Source organism: Ceratotherium simum, chromosome 12 (assembly GCF_057802395.1).
Source record: "Ceratotherium simum simum isolate JZ-2026a chromosome 12, ASM5780239v1, whole genome shotgun sequence".
Lineage (NCBI taxonomy): Eukaryota > Metazoa > Chordata > Mammalia > Perissodactyla > Rhinocerotidae > Ceratotherium > Ceratotherium simum.
Genome location: NC_141911.1, coordinates 21,912,475 through 21,936,069, shown reverse-complemented (window position 1 = coordinate 21,936,069; position 23,595 = coordinate 21,912,475). Strand labels below are relative to the sequence as shown.

At 38.3% G+C, this 23,595-nt stretch overlaps 1 protein-coding gene across 2 annotated transcripts in view; it reads left to right on the top strand.

Annotated features, from left to right (window-relative positions):
- Positions 1-23,595, top strand: part of KLHL2 (kelch like family member 2) — a 101,828-nt gene that overhangs the window by 26,643 nt on the left and 51,590 nt on the right. The window contains exons 1-2 of one of the 2 annotated variants that reach the window (XM_087437451.1): positions 4,512-4,617; positions 5,718-5,839. In XM_087437451.1, the coding sequence (XP_087293577.1) occupies positions 5,723-5,839 (117 nt within the window). In that variant the 5' untranslated portion in view covers positions 4,512-4,617; positions 5,718-5,722. Of the gene's footprint in view, positions 1-4,511; positions 4,618-5,717; positions 5,840-23,595 lie in introns of those variants that run through there. The other variant, XM_087437450.1, reaches the window with a different exon arrangement.

The following is a 23,595-nucleotide window of genomic DNA, read 5'->3' as shown; positions in this document are numbered from 1 at the left end:
AATATGAGTCCAGTGTTTCTTTATCTATTTTCTTGGTCTGAAGCTCTGTTAAACTCTATTATAGAAAATATAGTGAGGCCAAGTAGAACTTTGCCTGCTTCCATCCCCTCCTACACCCTGTCTATTTATCTTCTCGTGCTCAGTGGATGATCAGACATGTTTGTGGTGGGCGGGCCCCGTGGCTTAGCGGTTGGGTGCGTGCGCTCTGCTGCTGGCGGCCTGGGTTCGAATCCCGGGCGCGCACTGACGCACCGCTTCTCCGGCCATGCTGGGGCCGTGTCCCACATGCAGCAGATGGAAGGATGTGCAACTATGACATGCAACTATCTACTGGGGCTTGTGGGGGGCGGAAATGTTTGTGGTGTCACAGGGCGTTACCCCCGACTCTTCTTTTGTTTTCTGTGACTCACCTCTTAGGAAATGGGGAATATACAGATGTGCTTTCTTGGCCCTTGTTTTTAATCTACCATAAACGGCAGGTGAATTTTTCATTCAAATTATATCACCTAAAAAAGAATTATTACTCATCGTAGTTCCAAGTATTTGGGTAGAGTAGAAAGGTAAAAAGCAATTCTGTGATACAGTCACAAATTTATACTTTGCGAAGTGTGGGCCTATATAGAGCGAGGCCAGGTTGTTTAACTGTCACTTAGGAAAGAATATATCAAATTGGGTTCTTGTGTTTCTAAATTACTTCTTTGTTACAAATGTGGCATTTAAAAGGCTATTTCTCTTACAAATACATTTGAGGCTTATTTGATGCCACAGGCTAAAATATCTGAAATCTAGTGGGAAATATTGAATTTTTATTTTTACCCCTTTTTTGTGCTTTTTGATGATTTCTTTTGTCATATTGAATTTGATTCAGTAAAGTAAATTAGGAAAAGATCGATTATCATTTGAATGATTAAGAAGTGATATTTTTTTAAAAATTGTTTGAACGGTTATATTTGTCTGAGAGTCATGCTTTCATTCATCAAGGAATGTTTATTGAGCATCTTCTGTGTACTAGGTATTATCCTAGGCTTTGGGGACCATAGAGATGAACAAGACAGGCAAATCTCTGTTCTCATGATTCTCGGGGAGAGGAGATCAGACAGAGTGAACATAAAGAAAAGATAATTTCTGATATCACTGACTGCTGTGAAGAAAATTAAATAGGATGTTGTATATAATGAGCCTAAGTTAGAATGCTTTGGTCTTCACAGAACAGAGAGCTCTACTTAAACTGGTTTAAATAGTAAGGAAATGTATTGTCTCATAACTGGAAAATAGGCTGGGCATCATCATGATTGGATCTGCAGCTTGAGAATTTCATCAGGAATCCACTTCGTTCTGTCTCTCCACCCTGCTGTCCTCAATAAAAATTTTATCCTAAGGTTCCTTCCCTTCCTGAATACAAGATGTCCACCAGAGTGGACCCAACATATAGAGGAAGGAGGAGGAGCTAGGAGACGTTTTCCAGAAGTTACTCAAACTAGACCAAAACTGGCAGGGGAACGCAGTTACTGTGTTTCCCTTAAATTAGTTGTAGAATTGGGTAGTTATGTATCATGACCACCGTAGAGAGTGGCTGGCAGGGACATCTGGGTCAGCTGGCTGGAATGAAAATCAATGGGTGTCAGTAGCTTCTTTGTAACCCAAGACTAATAACAAACAAAAGGGCAATAATGATTCAAGTAGATGACAAGTGGAACTTGTCATGTGGAATCATGTCAAGTGGAGTAATGGAATAAAATTTGTTTATTAAATGAGGCTGTAAACTTGTCATTTGCTTCTTAGGATTTCAGCATAGTAAAAGCTTCTGTATTATACTTGTATGTTTTTTTCCCACATATTTTTATATGCTAAACAGTAACTGAAATTAGAGTCATAGGATTTTTTAATTGAAATGGATCTTAGGGTTTGCCCTCTTAAACCAGTTCACTTTTTAGAACCTCATAATGGATAAATAAAAATTACCAGTTTGTGCTGGGTCCTGATTAAAGGTCCTTGAGGTGGAAATGTTTGTATCCATATGTATGTCTGTAAGCATTTACAATTTGGAACACTTCATTTCTTTTCTCAAAAAAAAGTAGAGATGGTGCACTGTTCACTACTGAAAGTGCTTAGCTCTGCCTGGAATGTGTAGTGAATGTTCAATAAATGTTTGTTGACCGAAATCCTTCATAGGTAGAATACCCATGTTCAAAACTAATTTAAGTGTTATTAATTATGTTAAGTAAAGATGCTAGATTTTGAATTGGCACCTGTTTTACTTTTCATTCTTCTAGTCATTCATTCATCCAACAAATATTTATTGGGTATCTACCATATGTCAGGCATTGTGGGCTACAGAAATAGGAAAGACGTCATCCTTGTTCTCAGGGAGCTCAAGAGTCCAGGTGGGGAGAAGTAGGTATTATTATGAGAGTGGATTTGCAGGAGGTGCCCAAGTGTCCCCAGGATGAGAGCCTAACCCAGCCTTGGGTCACCACCAGGTAAGGCTGCCTGGAGAGGTTCCAGCTGAATCTTGACATATGTACGAGGATTAGCCTGGGGAACGAGGGCATGGGGAGACAAAGAGGACAAAGCCCAACAGAGGCATCAAGGTAGAAAATTGCTCGATGTGTGTGGAAAACTGTGAAAAGTTCTTTCTTGATATATTTTAAGACTAGAAGTGGAGGAGAGAGAGGAGATTGGATAGCGAAGCAGGGGTGGGCATGTGGAAGGGGCTTGCATGCTTGAACTGGGAGCAGCTGAAGGCTTTTGAGTGCCATGGTCAGATCTGTGGAGTCTGTCCTGGAGGTAGGGAAAGCATTAGGAGATTACTGCGGTGCTGTTAGCAAGAGGTGATGGGAGCCCCAGTGGCACAGTGGCAGAAGGGATGGAGAGGAGTGAGGGGGTTGGTTGGAGATCTGTCCAAGGTTAATTCTGCAGGTTTTAGTGAATGATGGAATGGGTGGGTAAGGAAGAGGGGAGAGTCAAAGATGACTCTCAGGTTTTTAGTGATGATGTCTGTGTGGCTATCCTAATATAGCTTCAGAGTTCTACGTGATCAAAACACAGAGATAAAATACTGGCATCCAAAGAGACTATGGGAAGTTAAAAATGATACAAGATAAACTCTGTACAGTATCATTGGATATTTTTTTAAAATGTATTATCAGAAATCTCACAAAACCACTGTTTAAAGATTTCCTCTATAAACACAGCAAAGGGCAGTAGCTAAGGTAATACAGAACAACTAGAATTAGATCTAAATAGCTTTTACAGGTCTATGTAGTATGTGTTTTGATTATTAGTAGTTACTGGAATTTGTAAGCTATTAAATGCAATCTGTGGCAAGTGATTTGTTACTGTTTTTGTAAATTAATATGAAAAATAAAGATTAAAACGTTTCTAAAGCAGTATATGATGGAGATTGAATTTGTTGAAAGTAGATTGATACAATTTTCTGGGGAGAGAAACAATTAATATTAAAAATGACACATAAGGGGCTGGCTCGGTGGTGTAGTGGTTAAGTTGGTGCGCTCCACTTCGGCAGCCGAGGGTTTACCAGTTCTGATCCTGGGCTCGGACCTACGCACCGCTCATCAAGCTGTGCTGAGGCAGCGTCCCACATAGAACAACTGGAAGGATGTACAACTATGACATACAACTATCCACTGGGGCTTTGGGGAGAAAAAGGAAGAAAGGAGGAAGATTGGCAACAGATGTTAGCTCAGGGCCAATCTTCCTCAAAAAAAAAATGACACATAAGGAATATATGAATTAGCAAAGTGCATCTTATAGCAATACCTTAAAAACTATAATATTAAAAACCGCTTGGCAGAGGATTAATTATTTTCAGTCGTATACGTAAATTAAAGTCGGACTGGTTTTTGTCTAAGCTGAGTCGTGCCTGAGTCCTGAAGGGTGAGTTCACTCCTTGAGAGCTAAGTCCATGGCTTTATGGTTGTGTGGCCCCGGACCCTGCAGGGCTTCTCACATCGCAGGGGCCCTGTGGATGAATTAGATGTGACCTTTGTCTAAAGTCCAAGTCCAAGTGCTTCACTTTGGGCACAAAAGAGTTCCAGATGATACAAATCCCATCTATCTACAAGATCCAGAAAGAGAGTAGGATAGAGGAAGGTGCCTTATATACAGATGGAGAATTATATTTCCATGTTCCTCAACCTTCCTTTTTTCCCCCCTTTTCTTTGAGGGGAGGAAAAAATCGTGCTGAGGCAGCAGACACGTAACTCAGTCCACTGTCTTCCTGCTATATAGGCGTATGAACCTCTTTCTCATTAACTATCTGCCTTCCCTTATAATACCGATGATTGTTTTTCCCCCTGGGAAGTAGCAGGGTAGTTTTTGAGATATTTCAGCTCTTAGGAGAACAGCTTCTTTCTGAGATCTTGTCAGAGATAATCTCCAGGGAAGCATGCAGTTAAATGTACATCACTATTATTATTTCTCTCCTCCCAGGGTTTGTGTTTGCAAAGGATATTGTGTAATTATGGATTCCCATAGGCTTTTCTGATCGTTTACAATTGCTGACAGCTCACTGTATCTGAAAAAGAAATGAATTTTCAAGAAATCTTGAGGCCATTGTGTTGTTTTTCTAACAGGAGAAGCTGGATGAAGGTGAAGGTGAGGGATGGCGGCATTTTTTTCTCATGCTTTTATCTCTAACACCTAATGAACTCTAGAATGAAACGTTTTTGCTAAGGTCTCCCATAGTGCTCAACATTATTTTTAGACTTTCTTTATTTTTTATTGAAGTTTTCTTTCCCTACCATTCCATTGCTAATGTCTCCCTATTTCTTGGGTCATTTTCTGTTGTCCATGCATGAGGGCTCAAACCTGCTTCTTGCTCTTGGTTTAGGGGACATCGCTTCTCTTTTCTGCTTCCATGTTTCTTTCTACAAGAGAGGATATTATTTGTGATCCCTGAATGCTTCGTTAGTTCAGTGGGTATTAAGAGGGAGGTCTTGTACCACTTTTTAGCAGGCAGTGATGTGGAAGAGTTACCTGGTTTAGTAATAAGTGCTGGTATGGAAATGACTTCAGGATGAAGTCCCTTTCCCACATATGACAAAGAGGAGCGGAACTGGGCTAGAAGATCTCTGTTCAAGCCTTTGCCTTTGCCTAACCCTTTTATGATCCCTCTTTTGTCTTGCATTTCCTCAGCATCTTATGTAGTTTGTGTTCTAATTGTTGCCTGCTGGAGGGTTGTGTCCTCCTCCTGAGGGCAGAGCCTCTGTGTCCAGCGTGGGCCACGCCTGTCCATGGCAGGCGCTGGTGTGCTTGTTGAATGAATGCTGCTGACCAAGTGGGTCCTTTGCGTTAAGTGCTGCTTACTGTTAGCCAGAGGGGTTAACGTTGTGGCTCTTCTAGTCAGGAGTAGCAATCCACAAAGAAGGCAAACTGCTCAAAAGCGTGGACCAAAAAAAAGCGTGGACAGCATTGGACATTGAATGCCACAGGTATTGTAGTTCATGCAGTTGGACACATGGCGCATCTCTTGTGATGTGATTGTCAGGTACATGGAGTAACAAAAGTACATGTTATGATTTGCTCAGGTAAGCCTTTAGTGGAGGTAGGGGAATGTTTTAGACCTGCAAAAAGTGGCTGATCATTTGCCTACTGAATACAGTGAGTGGCAAAAAAAATGGATCGGTCTGTCTTGGCGTTGGTATTTCCGCAGCAGTGTCTTGCTGTAGCGTCACTCTTACTCCTTTGTGTTTTAGGTGAGATGAGTGAGAGCCGAGCAAAGAGAGTTCGAATAAAAGAGGTAGACGGCTGGACCCTGAGGATGCTAATTGATTATGTTTACACTGCAGAAATTCAGGTTACAGAAGAAAACGTACAGGTAAGAGTAAACAGTTACCTCATACCATTTAGCTCTTTATACATGCCAGTTTTTTAAATCAAAAGAGCGTACCCACACAGTATACATTTTGTACCAAAGTAATAGAATTCCTTGTTAAAACTGCGTTTCCAAGAGACATTTGGAATGATTATATCTTTTTAATAATGTTTCTGATTTCAGGATCTTTTATATTCTTAAAGTTCTAGGATACAAATCCTTTAGTTCTCTGAATGTTGCTTGTTCTTTTATGAAAACACTGTTGTATTCATTTATAACTACCGATTGATGCTGCCCACATTTTTCTTTATTCTCTTGAAGGTTGAAGTCTACAAAGGATGTTTTTGACTGCCAAGAGCCTTTACTTCTTTTACTATTTCAGCATCCTCTCTAAGTGATTCTGAAGTTTAGCTAAAATTTGACATTGCGTCTTTTTTACTTTCTATAAAGAACAAAAGTTTTATATATATGACGTAAATGTTTAAATAGTATAGATGGACAATATATGGAACAGAAAGGGAAAGTCCCTCTTTAAAACTGCCCTTCCCTTCATGCCTACCCCAACCCACATACATTTGATCCACTCTCCTTCCCCAGAGGGTTAGCCTCTGTTATCTGTTTGTTGTGAATCCTTTCAGACCATCTTCTATGCAGTTAGACACACACACACACAGTTTTCATGACATAAGTATATTTTTACTATACCTGTTCTGCAACTTGCTTTTCTCACTGAACACAGTGTCTTGGAGTTCTTTATCTGTCAGAGCATATGGGTCCAGCTCATTCTTTTGTGTGGTATCCTGTATGTTAATCAGCATATATGATTTTTCACCTTTACAAAAGTGCTGCAGCAAATGAACATTTTTATATTTGCATCCAAAAGTTTGATGGGATACATTCCTCAAAATGTAATTGATGGATCAAAGGATACATGCATGGTTTAATTTTTGGTAGATATGCCAAATGGCCATCTGAAAGTTTTTGTTTATTTATACTCCTTCCAACAGGTAAACTGTTTTGAGGACAACAAAAAGAATTAGGACTAACTTCTTAAGAAATAATCTCTAAATTCTGCTTGCACAAATAGGAAATTAGGGGTTCAATCTCTTGTCCCTTGTAATTGGTTGAAATATGCTATAAAACATTTGAATTTAGAGACTGAAATCTTTGCACTTTAAGACATACTATTATTAAATCTGAAATATTGGCAGTAGTAAGGCCTCCTGGTGATCTTTCCCGGATGGCCTCATGAGCCTTTGCTTGGAAGTCCCGTTTATGAGGTAAGGCATTAGACAAATCCTAGTTGATATTGAAATTGTGTATAAAGGTATGAATCAGATGCTAGGTGAACGTTTTTTTACCATGGAGCACGGTGTTTAGTATGTGTCATGAGATAACAGAACCTACATGTCATCTCATTTTGGTCTTCTCTGTATAGTGGGGCTGTTTGCTGGATTCTGGGGCATTGTTCTCAACAAGACCTTATCTTGGTTTCTTTTTGCTTCTTCGTTTTATTCATTTGAGTGCGTGGGCCTTATCGTGCCCTATCTCTGACCTTCAACAAGTGAATTACTGATTGGTTTCTTTGATTCACACACTGTGTCACATGGTGGAAAGTTGCAAAAGATGATTTAGGCCTAAGAGACTAGACTGTGTGAATTCAGCCCTGAATGCTCTTTGTAGTAGTTCTTGCGGTGGAGACATTGGCCTATGAGGAACTAAGAGAATGCCTCTTATGTTTCTTTTAATAACTATTGTGTTCCAGTCCTGAAATATTAGTCATTACAGCCTTTCAGAAAACCTCTTGCCATGCTAATTTGCCTTTTGTGTATATTGCTCAGTTCTTACAGGAATACATTCAAAGAGCTGTGTTTGGCAGACTTATTAAATGCTCAACGTTTGTATAGTTTTTTTTTTGGAAGAGGGATGTCTCTTCAACATAGGAATATTTTGTTATATAAAGCCTTATTTTATATTCCATTGAAAAATACTTGTTTTGGAAAAGGCAGTTTGGAAATAAAATCGATTAAAATAAGCTACCTTTTCCATAGCAAGTATTTTTCAATAAAATACAAAACAAAGGTTTACCTTTCAAGATACACCAAACTGCCCTTTCCTCTGTTTTGTGTATTTTTGTCTGTCTATACTTTGTTAAATCTTTCTTGTAAGTGCTGTTCACCTTAAGGAAAGAAACAGTATGGTAGAGGTATCTGGTCGTCTTCTTAATGTTAAGCTGAAGTTTTAAATGGCCCTAACTGGAAGCCCTGCTCTGAGTCTGTGTGCCTTGAGAGTGCTGACCCTGGGGACAGAACTTTCTGTCATTCAAAGGTTTATTGTTGTAGGTATATTTTCTTATTAGACCTAGAATCAAATCAAATCAAATCTCTTGTCAGGTGACCCCCCCTTTTGCAAGTTTCTGTTTTAGTAATAAAGTACAATTTTATGACAGCAGGTATCTTAGTCTTTTCTTTGGGATTGCGTGTTTTTGTGTAGAAGCAGTACCATAGAATGCTGAGGTCCAGCTGTCTTAAGAGTCAGTTGGTGCGGGCCGGCAGCATGGCTTAGTGGTTAAGTGCACGTGCTCCGCTGCTGGAGGCCGGGGTTCGGATCCCGGGCGCGCACCGACGCACCGCTTCTCCGGCCGTGCTGAGGCCGCGTCCCACATACAGCAACTAGAAGGATGTGCAGCTATGACGTACAACTATCTACTGGGGCTTTGGGGGGGAAAAATCAATAAATAAATGAAAAATTAAAAAAAAAAAAAAAGAGTCAGTTGGTGACAGAAGAGGACCATAATCCCAGTTTCCTTGATTCATAATTTAGGGTCCCTTCTGTGATACCACACAGTCTCATTATTACATAAATTTAAAAAATATGTAGTAGCTTAATTGAAGTGAAGGTTGTTCACTTTGAGTCAGAATGAAGGAACGAAGTAATTTGAAAAATTAACGTCCAAAGGAGGAACAATTGCTACTGTATTATACAAGTAATAGGGCTTTAATTCTTGGCTGTTTAAGGTTTCTCTGATTTTTCTTTTGTGTGTGTGTGTATGTTACTGTTGTTTTTTTTGTTTAAGTTTTTAAACTTTGGTTTAGAGTTTGGGTAGTTGCTTTTATTTATGGCAAGGTTGGAGAATAATTTGAGCCAAATAAATTTATATTTGTTTATTGTTTTTAAAGAGAAATAAAAGGAGAATACATGTCCTATCATGACCATGCTTTTAATTGAACTTTTTTGTTGTTGCTGTTGAGTAATTTAAATTTGACTTGTGTCCAGAGTTTCCAATCAAATTTTATAAACCATATAAATCTGGAAACAGAGAAAAGAAAGCCAAAAGCTACCATAAAGTAGATTTTTAAACTTTTGGGGGTCCTGGACTCCTTTTGAGAATCTGATGAAAAACTGTGGACCCTTTCCCAAGTAAAGTACATGTAAGCATATATGTACCAACTTTTGCCTACACTTTCAGAGAATTCATGTACTTAATCTCTCCCTCACAATTAAGAATACTTGGCTTTATATATATGTAGGGTTTTCACATGGGTTTATTTTCAGGTATGTGCTAGGCATTTTGCATATGTCTTATATGATATTCACCACCATATTAGATAGGTGTTACTCCATTTTGCAAATGAGGAAGCTCAGGAAGGTTAAATAATCAGTTTAACATCACACAGCAACTATTAAGTTATCATTAACTAGTGTTGCTTAAAAAGAGTTTATACATTTGAAAATAAAAATATCTTTATAACCAAAAAATATTTTTTTCATTATCCAAAAATTATTGAAGGTTTACTCTTCTTTGATGTGTTGATTAACATCTTTGGAGAATCTTAGGGATTTTGAATATTTTAGAACATTTACTTCTTTGCTAAATTTGTAGTTGTTACATACATTTTGACTTCTCAGCTTTTGGGTATTTGTTTTGGCTTGCTAAAAGTAAATAAGAGTTTTTCGTTTGATCTAAGTGTGAAAAACAAAGGTAAGGATGTTAATAGTCAGTGCTAATGTAAGTAAATGCTCTTATTCCAAAATTAATATTATGAGTGTTCTTTCACAGATTCTGTCTCCATTAGAACTTTTATTATCTCAGAAGAATTTAAGAAGCATCTGATAATTTTGAATGGATGAGTTTTAAACAGTTCATGAAACTTCTATGTTGCATAAATTGATATTATTTAAGATAGAAAATCTCATCCTTTTAGAAAAGGAACTGAATTTAAATAAGAATTTTTCAAGAGACATTTAAAAATAATTATTGGTAATAAACACACTGGAGTGTTTGTTTAATACGGTCTCAGTACTGTAGAAAATTCAATATAGTGTGTCCATTTTATTGGTGGTATAGGGCAGGTTGTTTTTGTTTGTTTTAAACCAGAAGGGCTGGCAGTATGCTGTTGTATCCTTTACCCATAAAGTGTTCCTAAAAGGAGGGCATTAAAGGGAGGGGCTTCCACAGTGAGAGGCCTATTTGATATGGTTGACCACTTAATCAAAAAAAGGCTGTTAAAGTGGAGAAACCATTAAAAAAGAATACATATATACCCTAAATATTTTATTTTAACCTAAAACATGTAACCGTGCAATTGTACGCCCATCTTTTGTTGTAAAAATAAGTATGGTCAGCTGCCTGGAGAGCCACATGCTCGTTCTTGCACATACCATGCCCTAAGGATGCATCAATTCTAATTTTCCAGTTTTATTTTTTAAGTGCAGCAAGAACTGAGGCACTTGAAAAGAAATTTCAATGCAAGTCATCTTTGAATTATACAATTTCTCTTTCATTCCTCCCACGTCAGATTTGATAAAAAAATTTCTTTTTGCGGTAACACATTGATCAAGTTATTCTAAAGCAATCAACTTAGTTTTCATAGAGACAGCTCTCTTTTTACACTCACGTTTCATTGGATTACATATATTTATTTAAATTATGTAATTTCACTAACATATGCAAGTGTCATAAACAGATTTGGGAGCAAATCCAACATGTATGAGTTGATAAAATTTAACTCAGCTGGAGGGGCAGAAGTGTGCAAGGATTTTAGCGAGTCCACTTTACAGAGGTTGGGCATGGGGAGAGTTGGTTAATCAGGTGAGTAGGTAAGCAGAGGTTGGTAAAGAGAGCTTTTACTGCGTGTATTTCTGCATTGGGTAGATAAACATTGAAATGAGATTCCCATTAGGTGGATGTTTATTTTAAAAATGGATATTGAAGATAATCTGTCAGTTCAACAGACATTGATGGAGGATCTGCTGAGTTCTTGGTCCTGTGCTAGGTCTGATGCTACAAAAAGGGAACAAGGAACAAAGCATAATAGAGTATAGACTTAGACTGGATTTGAAACTTGGCTTTGCTATTTAAATACCATGTGACCTTGTCCAAATTCCTTAACTTCTCTGAGTTACATTTTCTTGTCTATAAAAGGGGGATAGTTCTGCTTATAAAAGAGCTGGTGGAACGTCAGTCATGTGGAAGTGTGACATGCTGGGACCTCACTGAAAGCCGGCTTGGAGTTGAGGCTTGAGCCAGAAATGAATGGGGCCAGGGATACTGATATGGGAGAGCAAGCACTCAGTAAATATTTTTTAAACTGAGGGTAGCTTGTAGTCCAACTGTAAATGTTCAAGGATGAGTGACAAATTCAGGTCTGAATGAGGTGCTGCAGAGGGTATGGCAGCAGGAGTCTCATGGTGGTGGTGGTGGTGCCTGCTCTTGGGCTTATGACAGTGTCTTTGATCCATGAAGAGCTTCCCTGAGTGAACAGTGATTCAGGTCTACAGCTCCTATGTTTTAGCTTGTCTAGAAAGACACTTGGTAAGGGCTAAGTGATTGCAATGCCCACAGCCAAGTAAGCTTGGGATCGTGGAGAGTCTATATTCCCATTAGGGACTGGACAGCAAACCCAGGATCTGGGGCCATGCCCAGTCCTGTGGGGCTTTAGGGCTCACCTTGTGGGTTGGTAATCATGAGGGTGCTTCGAGGAGCACACCACATTAGGGCAGCAAAATTAATGACAGACTGTAAACGCTGGGTAGCTCCTAATGAACTTTGCAGTCTTGATCAGGATTAGTTTAGGACTGAACTGGACTGAACTTGAAGATCTAAGCCTTTTAAGATCTGCAGCTAGACCAGGCCAGATCAGGTAAGGATTAATAACCATCTTACTGCTTTTTATACATGGCTTGCTCTTTCCCTTTGCTACTTCTGAGCTGTTGAGCTTTCTCATTTTTCCACTGCTGGTATTGCTTCTGATGAATTCCAGTTTTCAGTAATAGTTCCTTAAAAATTTATGGAGTATCTATTATATACCAGGCGATGTTAGAGCCAGTGGTGATGCAGTATCAAGCAAGACAGGCAACCCTTTCCTGAGAGCTTTCACAGCCTATTACCTTTACAGGGTAATAAGTGTTTCTAGTGACTATTTATTTGTATACATTATCCAGTGTGCATCATTCCCAGGATCTAGGTACCTAAGTGATAGAATTAGTAATCAGAGGATCATTTGGTGAGCATAGAATCACAGAGAAGGGGAGTTTACTTCAACTGGATAAGGAAGGGCCTAATGAACTATCATCCTACTACAAAACATACATTTCTAGTGACCAGAATATTGATTGAGTGCCATCAAATCCAATGTGTCCACCCCGTGTGGTACCCAGGAAAGCTCTGACAAATAATTGCTCTTCAGATAACCCATTTCTGAACATTTTATAATCTGGTAGTTGTCTTTTTCTGCCTTCAAGCAGTTGAGGATGTGAAAAACTCTACCAGCCACAGTGGCTCGTTGAGGCCAGGATTCTCAAGTAGAGGGCAGGGCGCCCGAGTATTTTGAATTCTTATCCAACTCCATATGGAAATTGAATAATATAGGACCATTTCGTACCTTGTATTAAAAATAATTTCTCTGACAGACTATAACTATACACTTGATTATGTTTTAAGCTTAGTTACAGTCATGTTCTAGATCTACCTTTTAGTTGTCTTGATTGAATGACCATTTTCCATTCTCAACCACACATTTAGAAGTTGCCTGAGTACCAAAGGAGTTCAGTAGAAGGCTCGTTTTCAAGGTGAACAAAAATATCTACTGAGCGGTTTTGTAAATGTTTTTAGTGGCATCTTAGGATAAAATTATTTGAGTATAATGCTGCATATTTAAATTACTGTTAACTCAGAAAATAATGAGGAGCCCTGAGATTGGCTGTCTGCTAGAAAACCTCATGATCCAGTGGACTCTGGCTAGTTACCATATTAGAATTCAGAGCTCAAATCTTGAATTTACCATTGACTTCAAGAATGGCCTTGAGAAGACATTAACCTTGCTGTCTATTTTGCAGCTATTATTTGAGGCTAGTAATGCTTTGATACCTCATAGAAATGCTGTGAAATATACCAGTTAAAGCTTGTAAAAATATTAAAGTGCCCTTATGAGTATTAGGCAGGAATAGGAAGTGGGGCAGTGTAAAAAGACTTGAGGGCATGAGGAAGAAGAAGACCTCGTGGAGATTGTTTGGGATCCCTAGGTAAAAAGTGGTTCATGTAACCTTTCCCTCACTCTTCATATTCTGAATCAGGATATATATTTGTGACCAAAAAAAAAGAGAAAAGATTCTTAGTTTGCTATAGATTTCTTTCCACCCAGCAACCAACAAGTCTTGTGTATTTGGGTCAGTGTGGAGGCAGTGCTCTGGGGTGATTACTGTACCATTTTATATCTTTGATTTATAATCATCCTTTTCCATTGGTTTGACACGTGATGGCTGGAGGAAAAGTGATATTTCTCCCAGTAGAGTCTATGGAAGGCTTATCGTTTTTCCATTCGTGTTCTGTTTGTTTTATGAGACAGAGAGTAAGTCCTTTGTAACTAAAAGGGTTTGGCAGATGATGTGCTTGGAAAGTAGGTAAAAACTTAAAAAAATACATTAAAATGCCTTGACTCAAACCTTTAGGATTAGTGGTGTTTATGGCATAGCAATGGGAAATCCTATCATTGGAGTGAATTTATCTGACATTCTAATACCTAGAAATCTGTTAACCCTAGTATTTTATCACTTTACCAGAATAGTGATAATTTTAGTTTATCATTATTATCCAGAGGCACAAAATGATGAATTTCTTTTACATTAATAATTACTGTAAAATTTTAAATTATTTGCAATTGAGTTTTGATGTTAATTGTATTTTATTATATTTTTAAGTCTGAACTTGGTAATCCTCATAATTTTAATCAAAATATTTGACCGAATAGAACATCCGTTTTCCACTCATGCGTTACTTATGTTTTACTCTATATAAGTTAAAAGTACAAAACAGATGAAAAGCTTATTTAAAGTTTAGTATGGAAGAAGCCATTGAAGTTAGCTAGTTTAAGAAAATCTAGAAGCTTTATTATAAGAACATCTAATAAAACTGGATGAATATCATACTTGAAGTGGTTTTTTAAATTCTTGTTTGGAGAAAAGCTAGGTACTCCAGAAGCATTGGTAATTATGTTACTTGTTGTGGCTTTATATTATTAAAATATAAAATCTTTGAAGATGTCCACATGGTTGAGTCCTTTTGCAATTCATGTTTTAAGTAGCTTCATGTGGTACATAAAAGGCATTTATCTCGATGAACAAAAAATGACTCTTTCCTGATTATGACTTAGCATCTTAAAAGCAACTTTGTAGTAATTTGGGCAGGGATGAGAAAAGTTAGAAATAAATCAAAGTCCTTATTAGGTGGATTTATTTTCATCATGTTAGGTCTTTGCCTCCTGTTGTTGAGGTCTGGAGCCTGTGTAGGGGGTAGCACGTTTGCATCAGGCTTGTTGCCAGTGTTGAGGGTCTGTCTCTCCACACCAGTTTAGGTGATGAGAGCCTAGAGTTGTTAAATTATCTGTGGTTCTGGCATATTTGGTTTGACATAAGCCAAAGGTTTTATAAACCCTAACATTATTAACATACAATTTTTAAAAATATTATTACATTTTGGACCTTGATGTTTTAATCCCATTTTCAGGTTAGTGAAATTTATGTGCTTCTGATCATCTGGTTTAAGTGTACTTGTGCCTTTCCACAGGATATATAATTTATGAAAACTCTATTTCTTGTGGAAATAGAGTATAGCTATATCATTGACATATATTCACAAGCTGCTATTTTAAATTAACTTTATGCATACTACTGTAGAAATTTGGCCGTGTAAATACATTTGATTTTTTTTGATTTGCTTTCTTATTTTGGATTCTATCAGATAGGATTATTTTCCATTAAAAAAATTTGTTTGATAATTTATAAATGCCTTCCTCTGACCTCTGGTTAATCTCTCTCTCTCTCTTTTTTTTTTTTTTGTGAGGAAGATCAGCCCTGAGCTAACATCCATGCCAATCCTCCTCTTTTTTTGCTGAGGAAGACCGGCCCTGAGCTAACATCTGTTGCGAATCCTCCTCCTCTTTTTTTTTCCCTTTTTCTCCCCAAAGCCGCAGTAGATAGTTGTATGTCATAGTTGCACTTCCTTCTAGTTGCTCTATGTGGGATGCCGCCTCAGCATGGCCGGACAAGCGGTGCATCCGTGCGTGCCCGGATCCGAACCCGGGCTGCCAGTAGTGGAACGCATGCACCTAACCACTCAGCCACGGGGCCAGCCCCTGGTTAATCTCTTAGTGTAGACTTAAAGCACTCATTTTTCTTTTTTCCTGGTAGAGTATAATTTACATACCAGAGATCTTAGCTGTTCTGTTTGCTAAGTTTTAACAAGTGGATACACGCATTGACCCACACCCAAATCAAGAAACAGCGTTTATAACTTCAAGCCTCTTCCCAATAAATCGTTCATGCCTTACTCCCTGCAACCACTGATATGATTTCTATTAAATAGATGAGTTTTGCCTGTTGTTGAGCTTCATATAAATAGAATCATGCAGAATGTATTCTTTTGAGGCTGACTTCTTTGGCACAACATAATGTTTTTGAGATTCATCTGTGTTGTAGCATGTTTCAGTAGTTCGTTCCTCTTTATTGCTGAGTATTCCATTGTGTGGATTTAGCCTGTTGATGGACATGTGTTTAAAGTTTTTGGCTGTTATGAATAAGACTTAAAGCACTTTGATAAGGATCATTGAGAACAAGACATATTTTATAATTAAGCTCTAGTTGGAGTCAGGGAGAGGCTTGATAGATGAGAAGTAAGATGGATCAAGTTATTTAATTGTTTTTTAAATATGATTTTATTTTACTGTTATTTTGCTTAAGCTGTGCTTTCTTATCATGTATTTTCTCACTTTTTATTCTCCAGCAATAATTTGATCTTATCTTCTAATTGCTTTTTTTTTTTCATGTCAAGCCTAGGCTTTGAGAAACAAAGTTAAGAGATAGTGTATGAATATTGATTACAGACAGAGTTGGATGGAGAGAATATAAAATAATTTCTGGTGAAAAATAACATGCAACTGAAAAAGAGCTGTTTGTCCAAGACATAAGAATGTGTTAACCGTGTGAGAGTGTGTGTGTGCGTGCATGCCTGTCTGTGTGTTTTGATTTGGCATTATATTTAAGAAAACAAAAAAAACCTTTAAAAATTATTTGCAACCTGTTCAGCCTTGAAAAAACTCCATTGAAATAAACTTGGTAATCTGTGGGGGCCTCTGCACAATATAAATCAATTTAGAAAGAAGATGAAAAAGGAGGAGGCATAGAAGGAAAGGCAGGAGGTAGGGAGAGAGAAGAGAGGAAAGCACGAGGGGAGGAGAGGAAGAGGAGGGAGTTGTATGGGATAAAGGGATGCAGTGCCCCGGGGAGCTGTTTGCATGACTTCCCCTAGTCTAGGGACTGACTGCCACAAAAAGGAGACAATGATAAATTATTTTGACAATTATATTTGTCAGTTGATTTGGTGATTATCATCCACAGTTGTAAATATATCCACACAGTACCTTTGCAAAGCCAGAGCTGTCGTTAGTCCCTTGTGTGAAGAGACTTACATCTTACCTCTGTTCTTTAAGTTAACTGATAATCTTGGCCCCTTAAACTTGCTTGCTTATATTTTAATTTTTTAAAAAATATTTTTGAAGCCTACGAAGGTACTTGTTGGTCCCAGTTTTCTTCTTTAGACAGTGGGTTGATGACTTGGTCTCACCACCCTGATCTAACCAGTTTAAGTTCTGTTTTTGGAAGGTGGGTGTGGGGTCAGTGATAGTGTGTTAGTCAGTTCTTTATTCCTGAAAATCTGAGGTTGTGGAAAGGAAAAATCCTGGAGGATCCAGTGGAGATGCTGAAGGAAATTTTGATCTATAGGCGTAAAGGGCATGTTCAGTTAGTCTAGAGACCAGCGGTCATGTTTTTGATTTGTGGTGATTTTCAAGAGGAGGTACTAAAGGGGAAGAGATTAGGGTGGATTAATTCTGGTAAATGATAGTAGAAATAGAATAAAGTATTCATTTGGGAAGAAAGGCCTGCCTGCCTTCCGTGTTTCAGTCACTTTGCTAAGTACTGACCTCATTTAGTTTTCACAACATCCTGGACAGAGGGTTGTTTTTTACAAATTAGAGAATTGCAGCTCAGAGGGGCTAAGTGATTTTCTAGGGTCACACAGCGAGCATGAAGCATATCCAGGATTCAAGGCCAGAATTTTCTGACTCTAGAGCTTGTGGCCAGTTTTTTCATACTAACTCTATTCTGTCTCAGAGGTTTTATAGGAACTTGGTGACAGATCGGGGATTAATATCTACAGCTGCTGAGTCCTTCAGTGCCTGTGGACTTTAGACTTAGAGATCCCAAGACCACTTTGAAAGGCAGGAGTGCTGGCATGATGGGAACCGCACATGGCCCTCCTGAATAGAAGTGCCACCTCTTAGAATCTAGGCTATAGGATGGCTGGTATATTTGTCCATTTTGTTCATGGCCATATCCCTAGAACCTAGACTGGTGATTGGTAGTCGTTAGACACTCAATAAATATTTGTTAAGTAAATAATAGAGGAACACTCATAGGATAGGCAGGCCCTGTTTGATGAAGCTGAGCCGGGCAGGAGTTCCTGGCAGGAATGGGACAGGAGGAGAGGAGCCTGGGAACAAGCACCCTACATCTTCTGGGCAGGGACCAGGGGCGGGATTTCAGCCTCTGGGAAAACTGGTCAGGGCACAGCAAAGTAGGGCCAGGTTACTGATGCCCACTAGGAGAAGGGCCCTAGTTAGTGGCAGCAAGGGGCAAGTGGGCTGGAATTTTGGTCTGGGGAACAGAGGATCGCAGTGCCTGAGGTCGCATCAGCATTGGCATGAAGTCAGCTGGGTTGAGCTGCTTAGTTAAGGCTCAGACATTCTCTCTGATTAAAGACAGGATTAGATCCAGACCCAGTGCTGCCAGCTAGGAAACTGATGGATGCAAGGGCAGGGAGCCAAGCTGTCATTAAGACCAGTGGACTACTTTCTTTATTTGCGTCCACTATGTGTTAGAAAAAATAAATCGTATGGAAACATTTAGTTGTTTCTGTCTCTGTCAATATTGCCTTACTCTCAGAGTTTTTTGAGATGTCTCATGTCTATTAAGTTTTTCTAATATGATTATAGATTATAGCTGTGTGTCTAATTTTATAATATTGTATGTTATTGCAAATATTTTAGAAATACTAGGTTTTTTAAACCATTATTAGTCTTCCTTGTCATTGGTTATAATTTTTCATCATGTGGGCTTAACATAATTTACTTAATTGTTGCCATATTGTTCACTCTTTAGTTGTTTCTGTTTTTTCCCTATCTTATAAATAATACTAAAGTAAAATTCACGTGGCCTATTCGATTTTTTACACTATTTTCTTGGGGTAGATTCCGAGAAACATACTTCCAGAATCAAAGGCTTTAAAATTTATATTTTTGGTAGCTCTTGATGAATGTTGCCTATTTGCTTTCTGACAGAGTTGACTAGTATACAGTGACAGCAGAAAATATGTTAGGGGTCAAGGCTTACTATACCTTGACCCGAATCTTTGTTGTTAAAAAAAAAATTGTATCAGTAGTCATAAAATGTGCTCTCTCATTAATTTATATTTGATAACTAGTGAAGTATCAAATATATTTCCCATTTTTGTATGCGGTGTTTGTTCTTTTCCAAATTGTCCCTGATTATGTCTTTTACTTTTGGAATATTTGATCAAAAAAGAAAGCAACCTCAGGCTTATTGTGAATGATCCAGTGTAGAACGTCATCTTGTGAGGGAGAGAGGAAATCCTGGCATTCTGTTGTAATGGGGTTGAATGTTCAGCCTTGAATTAGAGCTAATGTGCTACTCTAGTCATGTGCCAGGCACTGTGTTGATTGGTTGACCAACTTGCTTCATTTTTTCAACAATTCTACAAGGTAGATGCTGCTTCATTATACATTTGAGCCACTGTTGAATAAGTTGCAAATTTTAGAGAAACCTTGGGTTAAAAATAATGGAAGAAGAGGCTGTAAAAAGGATAGTATAGGAGAGGTGGCTTTCAGCCTGCCTCAAACAGTCACATTGGCCCCAGATGTCTTCTTCCGTACTACCTTTTCTTTGCACTCCGTTTATTATACCATTGGAAATGACGTTAATTACAGATGTATTCTGCTTAAGAGTCAGCCTCTCTTAAAACTTTAAATACTTCTGGAAGGATTTGTCCTGGAAGGTCTTGTGTTATTAACCATTAATGTGAGTTAATAAAAAGATGGCTTTCCTTTTGACCCTGCTGGCAGTAGCTATCCTGAGGGATGGAGCTTGAGTTAGGGGTGTGTTGGGAGGAGGGAGGGGACATAGGTGTATTTAGAGGATGAAACACTTAGCAATCAAGAAAGGCAGATCTGGATGGAGAATCATAGCCGGGTGCACAGAGCAGAAGGCTGACTCCCCGTCGCCAAGGCCTAGGGCTTTGAGGTAGAAGTTCGAATGAGGTGGCAGGATGCCAAGGACAGACATTTCCTGTTTCAAAACTCTGTACCGGGCCAGGCCTACGTCCCAGAAAGAGGAAGGAAGCCTTCTTCCTCCTTCTTTCCTGCACCCAATACCCCCTGAGTTCACAGCAGTCAAGTAGTAATATTATGTATAATAATTTAGTAATATAATTTATTACTATTTCTATGCATAAAGTGCAATGAGTATCAAGCAGCCAATTGAATAAAATAAACTTGTAGAACGTGACTTATTTATAAATTGGGGACTAAATGCAGATTTTAGAAGATGTATGTTAATGAAAGTTATAGGTTATATTTCATAATGAGACTTTTTTAGTCCAACAGCATACAGCTTCTTTAAGTTTGGGAATAATTTCTTCCATCTGCCCATGCCCTTTGAACAGCTGTTTCTTTGTTTTCATGTCATTCCTGGCGCACAAGCCTCTTGCACTTTAATAAACAGGTGTTTCTGCCATGAATGTAAAATGTCTGGGAAGTTAATAAAAATCTGCTTTTTAGCAGTGCACTTACTGTAAAGTTAACAGTGACTGAGGTGTGAATTTCATGTTTGCGTGTTTTCGCAGACACCTGGAAATGTTGAGTATGGAGCAGTCAGACCCCTTGGTAGTCTCTTCTAACAAACACACTGCTAGTGGCTTGGTATTTAAAAGGCTTACTACATAAATTATTTCCTCTTATGGAGTCAATGCCCAAGCTGAAAATAAACTACAGATCCTAATAGCCAAGCAGAAGGAGTGTACTTGTCTAAGCGAAACATCTTACATGTAATTTGGCTTGTCAAACACCGTGAAGTGGGATGAAAGCATCTTCCTTTAAAATGTGCAGCTGGTGTAAGAGTGTCATATGGATGCTAATTGTTTGGTTTGGGTGTCTTCCATGTCTAGTGTTCTACTTGTCTTTGCTCATCAGTGGCAGCTTTCCCCCCACTTGTTTGTTTATTGCAGAAAACATCACAGTATGGTTAGGCTTTTATGTGTTTCCATATGTTGGAAACCAAGATATCTAGATGTAGGTATTTTGTTTCTATTTAACAAAATGATAGCATTTGAAGTTAAGTTTATTTAATCAGCTGGCCGTGTTCTTTTACTTCATGTTTCTCCAGACATTTAAAGATATTGCTATTCACATGAACAAGAAGAGTAACGTGTAGAGTCTTAAGTTCTACAAAACACTAGCTTGATGATCAAAGGCCTTTCAGACTCGTGGTACTCAGAGGACAGGCCCAACTGAGGGGCTCTCTGGTGAGTGGTGGGCGATAGTCACTAAATAAATAGCCTCCCCTTACCCATTGCTATCTTGGCTAGACTTCTAAAGATCCACAAAGGCATTCTTTTACTTGCTTCTCCCTGACTTTCTTTTAAATAATATGTGACCATTTAAATGGTGCATATTCATTATTGAAAATTTAGAAAATACAAATAAAAAGCCTCCGTAGTACCACTAACCAGAGATAATCTCTATTAACAATTGTGGTATACTTCTCTAGTACTGTCTCTGTTTATGTGTATGTGTATTTACAAAAAAGGAGATCGTACTGTATATTCTGTTTAGAAATTACCTTTTTATACTAAGTGTATTAGGAATACTTTTCTAAGTCATTAAATATTTATCTACTATATCTCTTTTAATACTTATACAAAGCATTTAATTTTATTGATAATATAAAATTTACTTCATCTATCTCTTGTTATTGGACATTTAAATTCTTTTCCATTTTTATTATAAGCAGCACTATAATTAATTTTCTTATAACTAACTATATTCACATTCACAGTTTGTTCCATGTGTAATGTAGTAGCCTGGGGTTCTCCTGAAAGCAAGGCTTTCATGCAGTTACTTTATTTGGAAAGTGCTCCCTTTAAGGGAGCAACAATGAGTGAATGGGGAACTGAACTGGAAAGGAGGGAAAACCCATTCAAAATGTGGTATAGATCTGGCCACAGCTAAATGTGACATGTTAATTCTCACAAGGACCTTTTGAGGAGACTTATGAAATGTGTCTTCGAGCTGTCTGCTTGGGGAACAAAAGTGGGAAACATTTATCCATCATCTTCCTTTGGACCATTCTCCATTGGGCAAGGTGTCCCCACAGGTGTTGTTCCCCCTGTGCTTGCAGATTGTGCAGGTGTGAGTGCATTCCCGGCATAGGAAGCCAGAGAGAGATTATGGTAGGGGTTGGGGTGAGGTGCTGTTAAATTACATCTTCACAAGGTGACCAAAGCCTGCTGGGATCTAGTCGCTGCAGTGGCGGTTTGAGCAAGAGGTGAGGCTGAGAGGATTTGCAGTAGGACACGAGTGTCCCGTGCAGACACATTCTAGAAATAGAGTTTGTATTTCTGGGTCAAAGGACATCCAAAATTGTATCTTGTTTAAAATATATATAGTCGCGAGAGTAACAAATCAATTTACATTCAGGTTGATTCATTTATTGGGTACCTACATAGTCTTCTAGTACTTGAGGATTCAACAGGGGGTAAAACAGATGTGACCCTACTGTCATAGAGCAAATATTCTTTAGCAGGGAGAGAGACAGTAAATATGGGGGCAGATACATAAGATCAATTCTGATGGTGGTGAGTGTTATGAACAAATGAAATGGAGCGATGCTGTTAGTAGTGACCTGAAAGGGACCGAGATCATGGTGAGAACACTCGGCTCTGAGTGGAGAAGCTCGGGGTTGATGGAATAGAACTAGAGGAGAAACATGTAGGGAGGAAGCTGCAGAAAGGAGAGGTGAGGCCCCCAGACAAATTGCCTTCTTTATGTATTTTTTAGGGCTCAAAATGCCCAAGAGAGATGTTTTAGCTTTTGGAATGTGGCCCTCCCTCAGTATATACACTATGTAGGAATTGATCACTTTTAGATTCTTAGAATATATCATTAACATTCAGAATATATAGCAAATATAATTGCTTTTTCTTTGATGTTTTGGAATACACTTCAGGATCTTAGAGTGCCTTAGGGTTATTTTCATCAATCTCAGGGTTAATACTGGTGAAGCATATGGAAAATGAAGCAAATGGAAATGTGGCTGGGGGGTTATTGTATCAATAGAATTGCTCTTCATACAAGAAGCAGCACCATTCAACTGCTCTTTTGCTCTAGAGAGCACAGAAAAATTAGTTTTAAAGACACAAATTTATTCTTCAGACCTCTTAATTACAATGCCCAAGATATTTTAGTGACCTAAATAACAAATTAAGAAACTACCTCTTTACATTTCTAGGTGTTTCCCACATTTGTTAATAGTAGTTCAGTTTATCCACCTTGTAGAAAATAAGCCGTGGGATTGTGATAGCCCCAGATGAAAGCACATTCTTTCTTTTCAGTGATATATATAAAAACCACAGGAATCAGAATGATATCAAATATTGAAAGATTAGAATAATAAATCTGATCTCCCAAATCGGGGTTTTCTCAAGTTTAGTAATTTGTGTGCCACCTGTATGATTTTGCTGTATTCTGTACCGCTGATACTGTGGAATATTGAATGTTTTTCTCTACATTGACTCAATTTTTGCTTAAATAAATTTACTTAAGAAAGAATTTATATTATTGAAATAAATAGAAGGTAACTTAAAAACATATTGCTAACTATTAACGTGAGAGTGTTTGTGTGCCATCTAAAAGCGTTATACCCACTTTGGTTAATTCTGTGCTCATAGCAGACTCGACTTATCCCATACCAGGTGTGTAATCTTGGGCAAGTTACTCATCTTCTCTAGCCTCTGTATTCACTTGTGTATGATGAGGATAATGAGATATTATTGCCTGCCAAGTGCTTAGCACAGTGCCTCATGTGGTAATTACTCAGTAAATGGAAGCAACTACAAGAATGCGCTGTTGAAG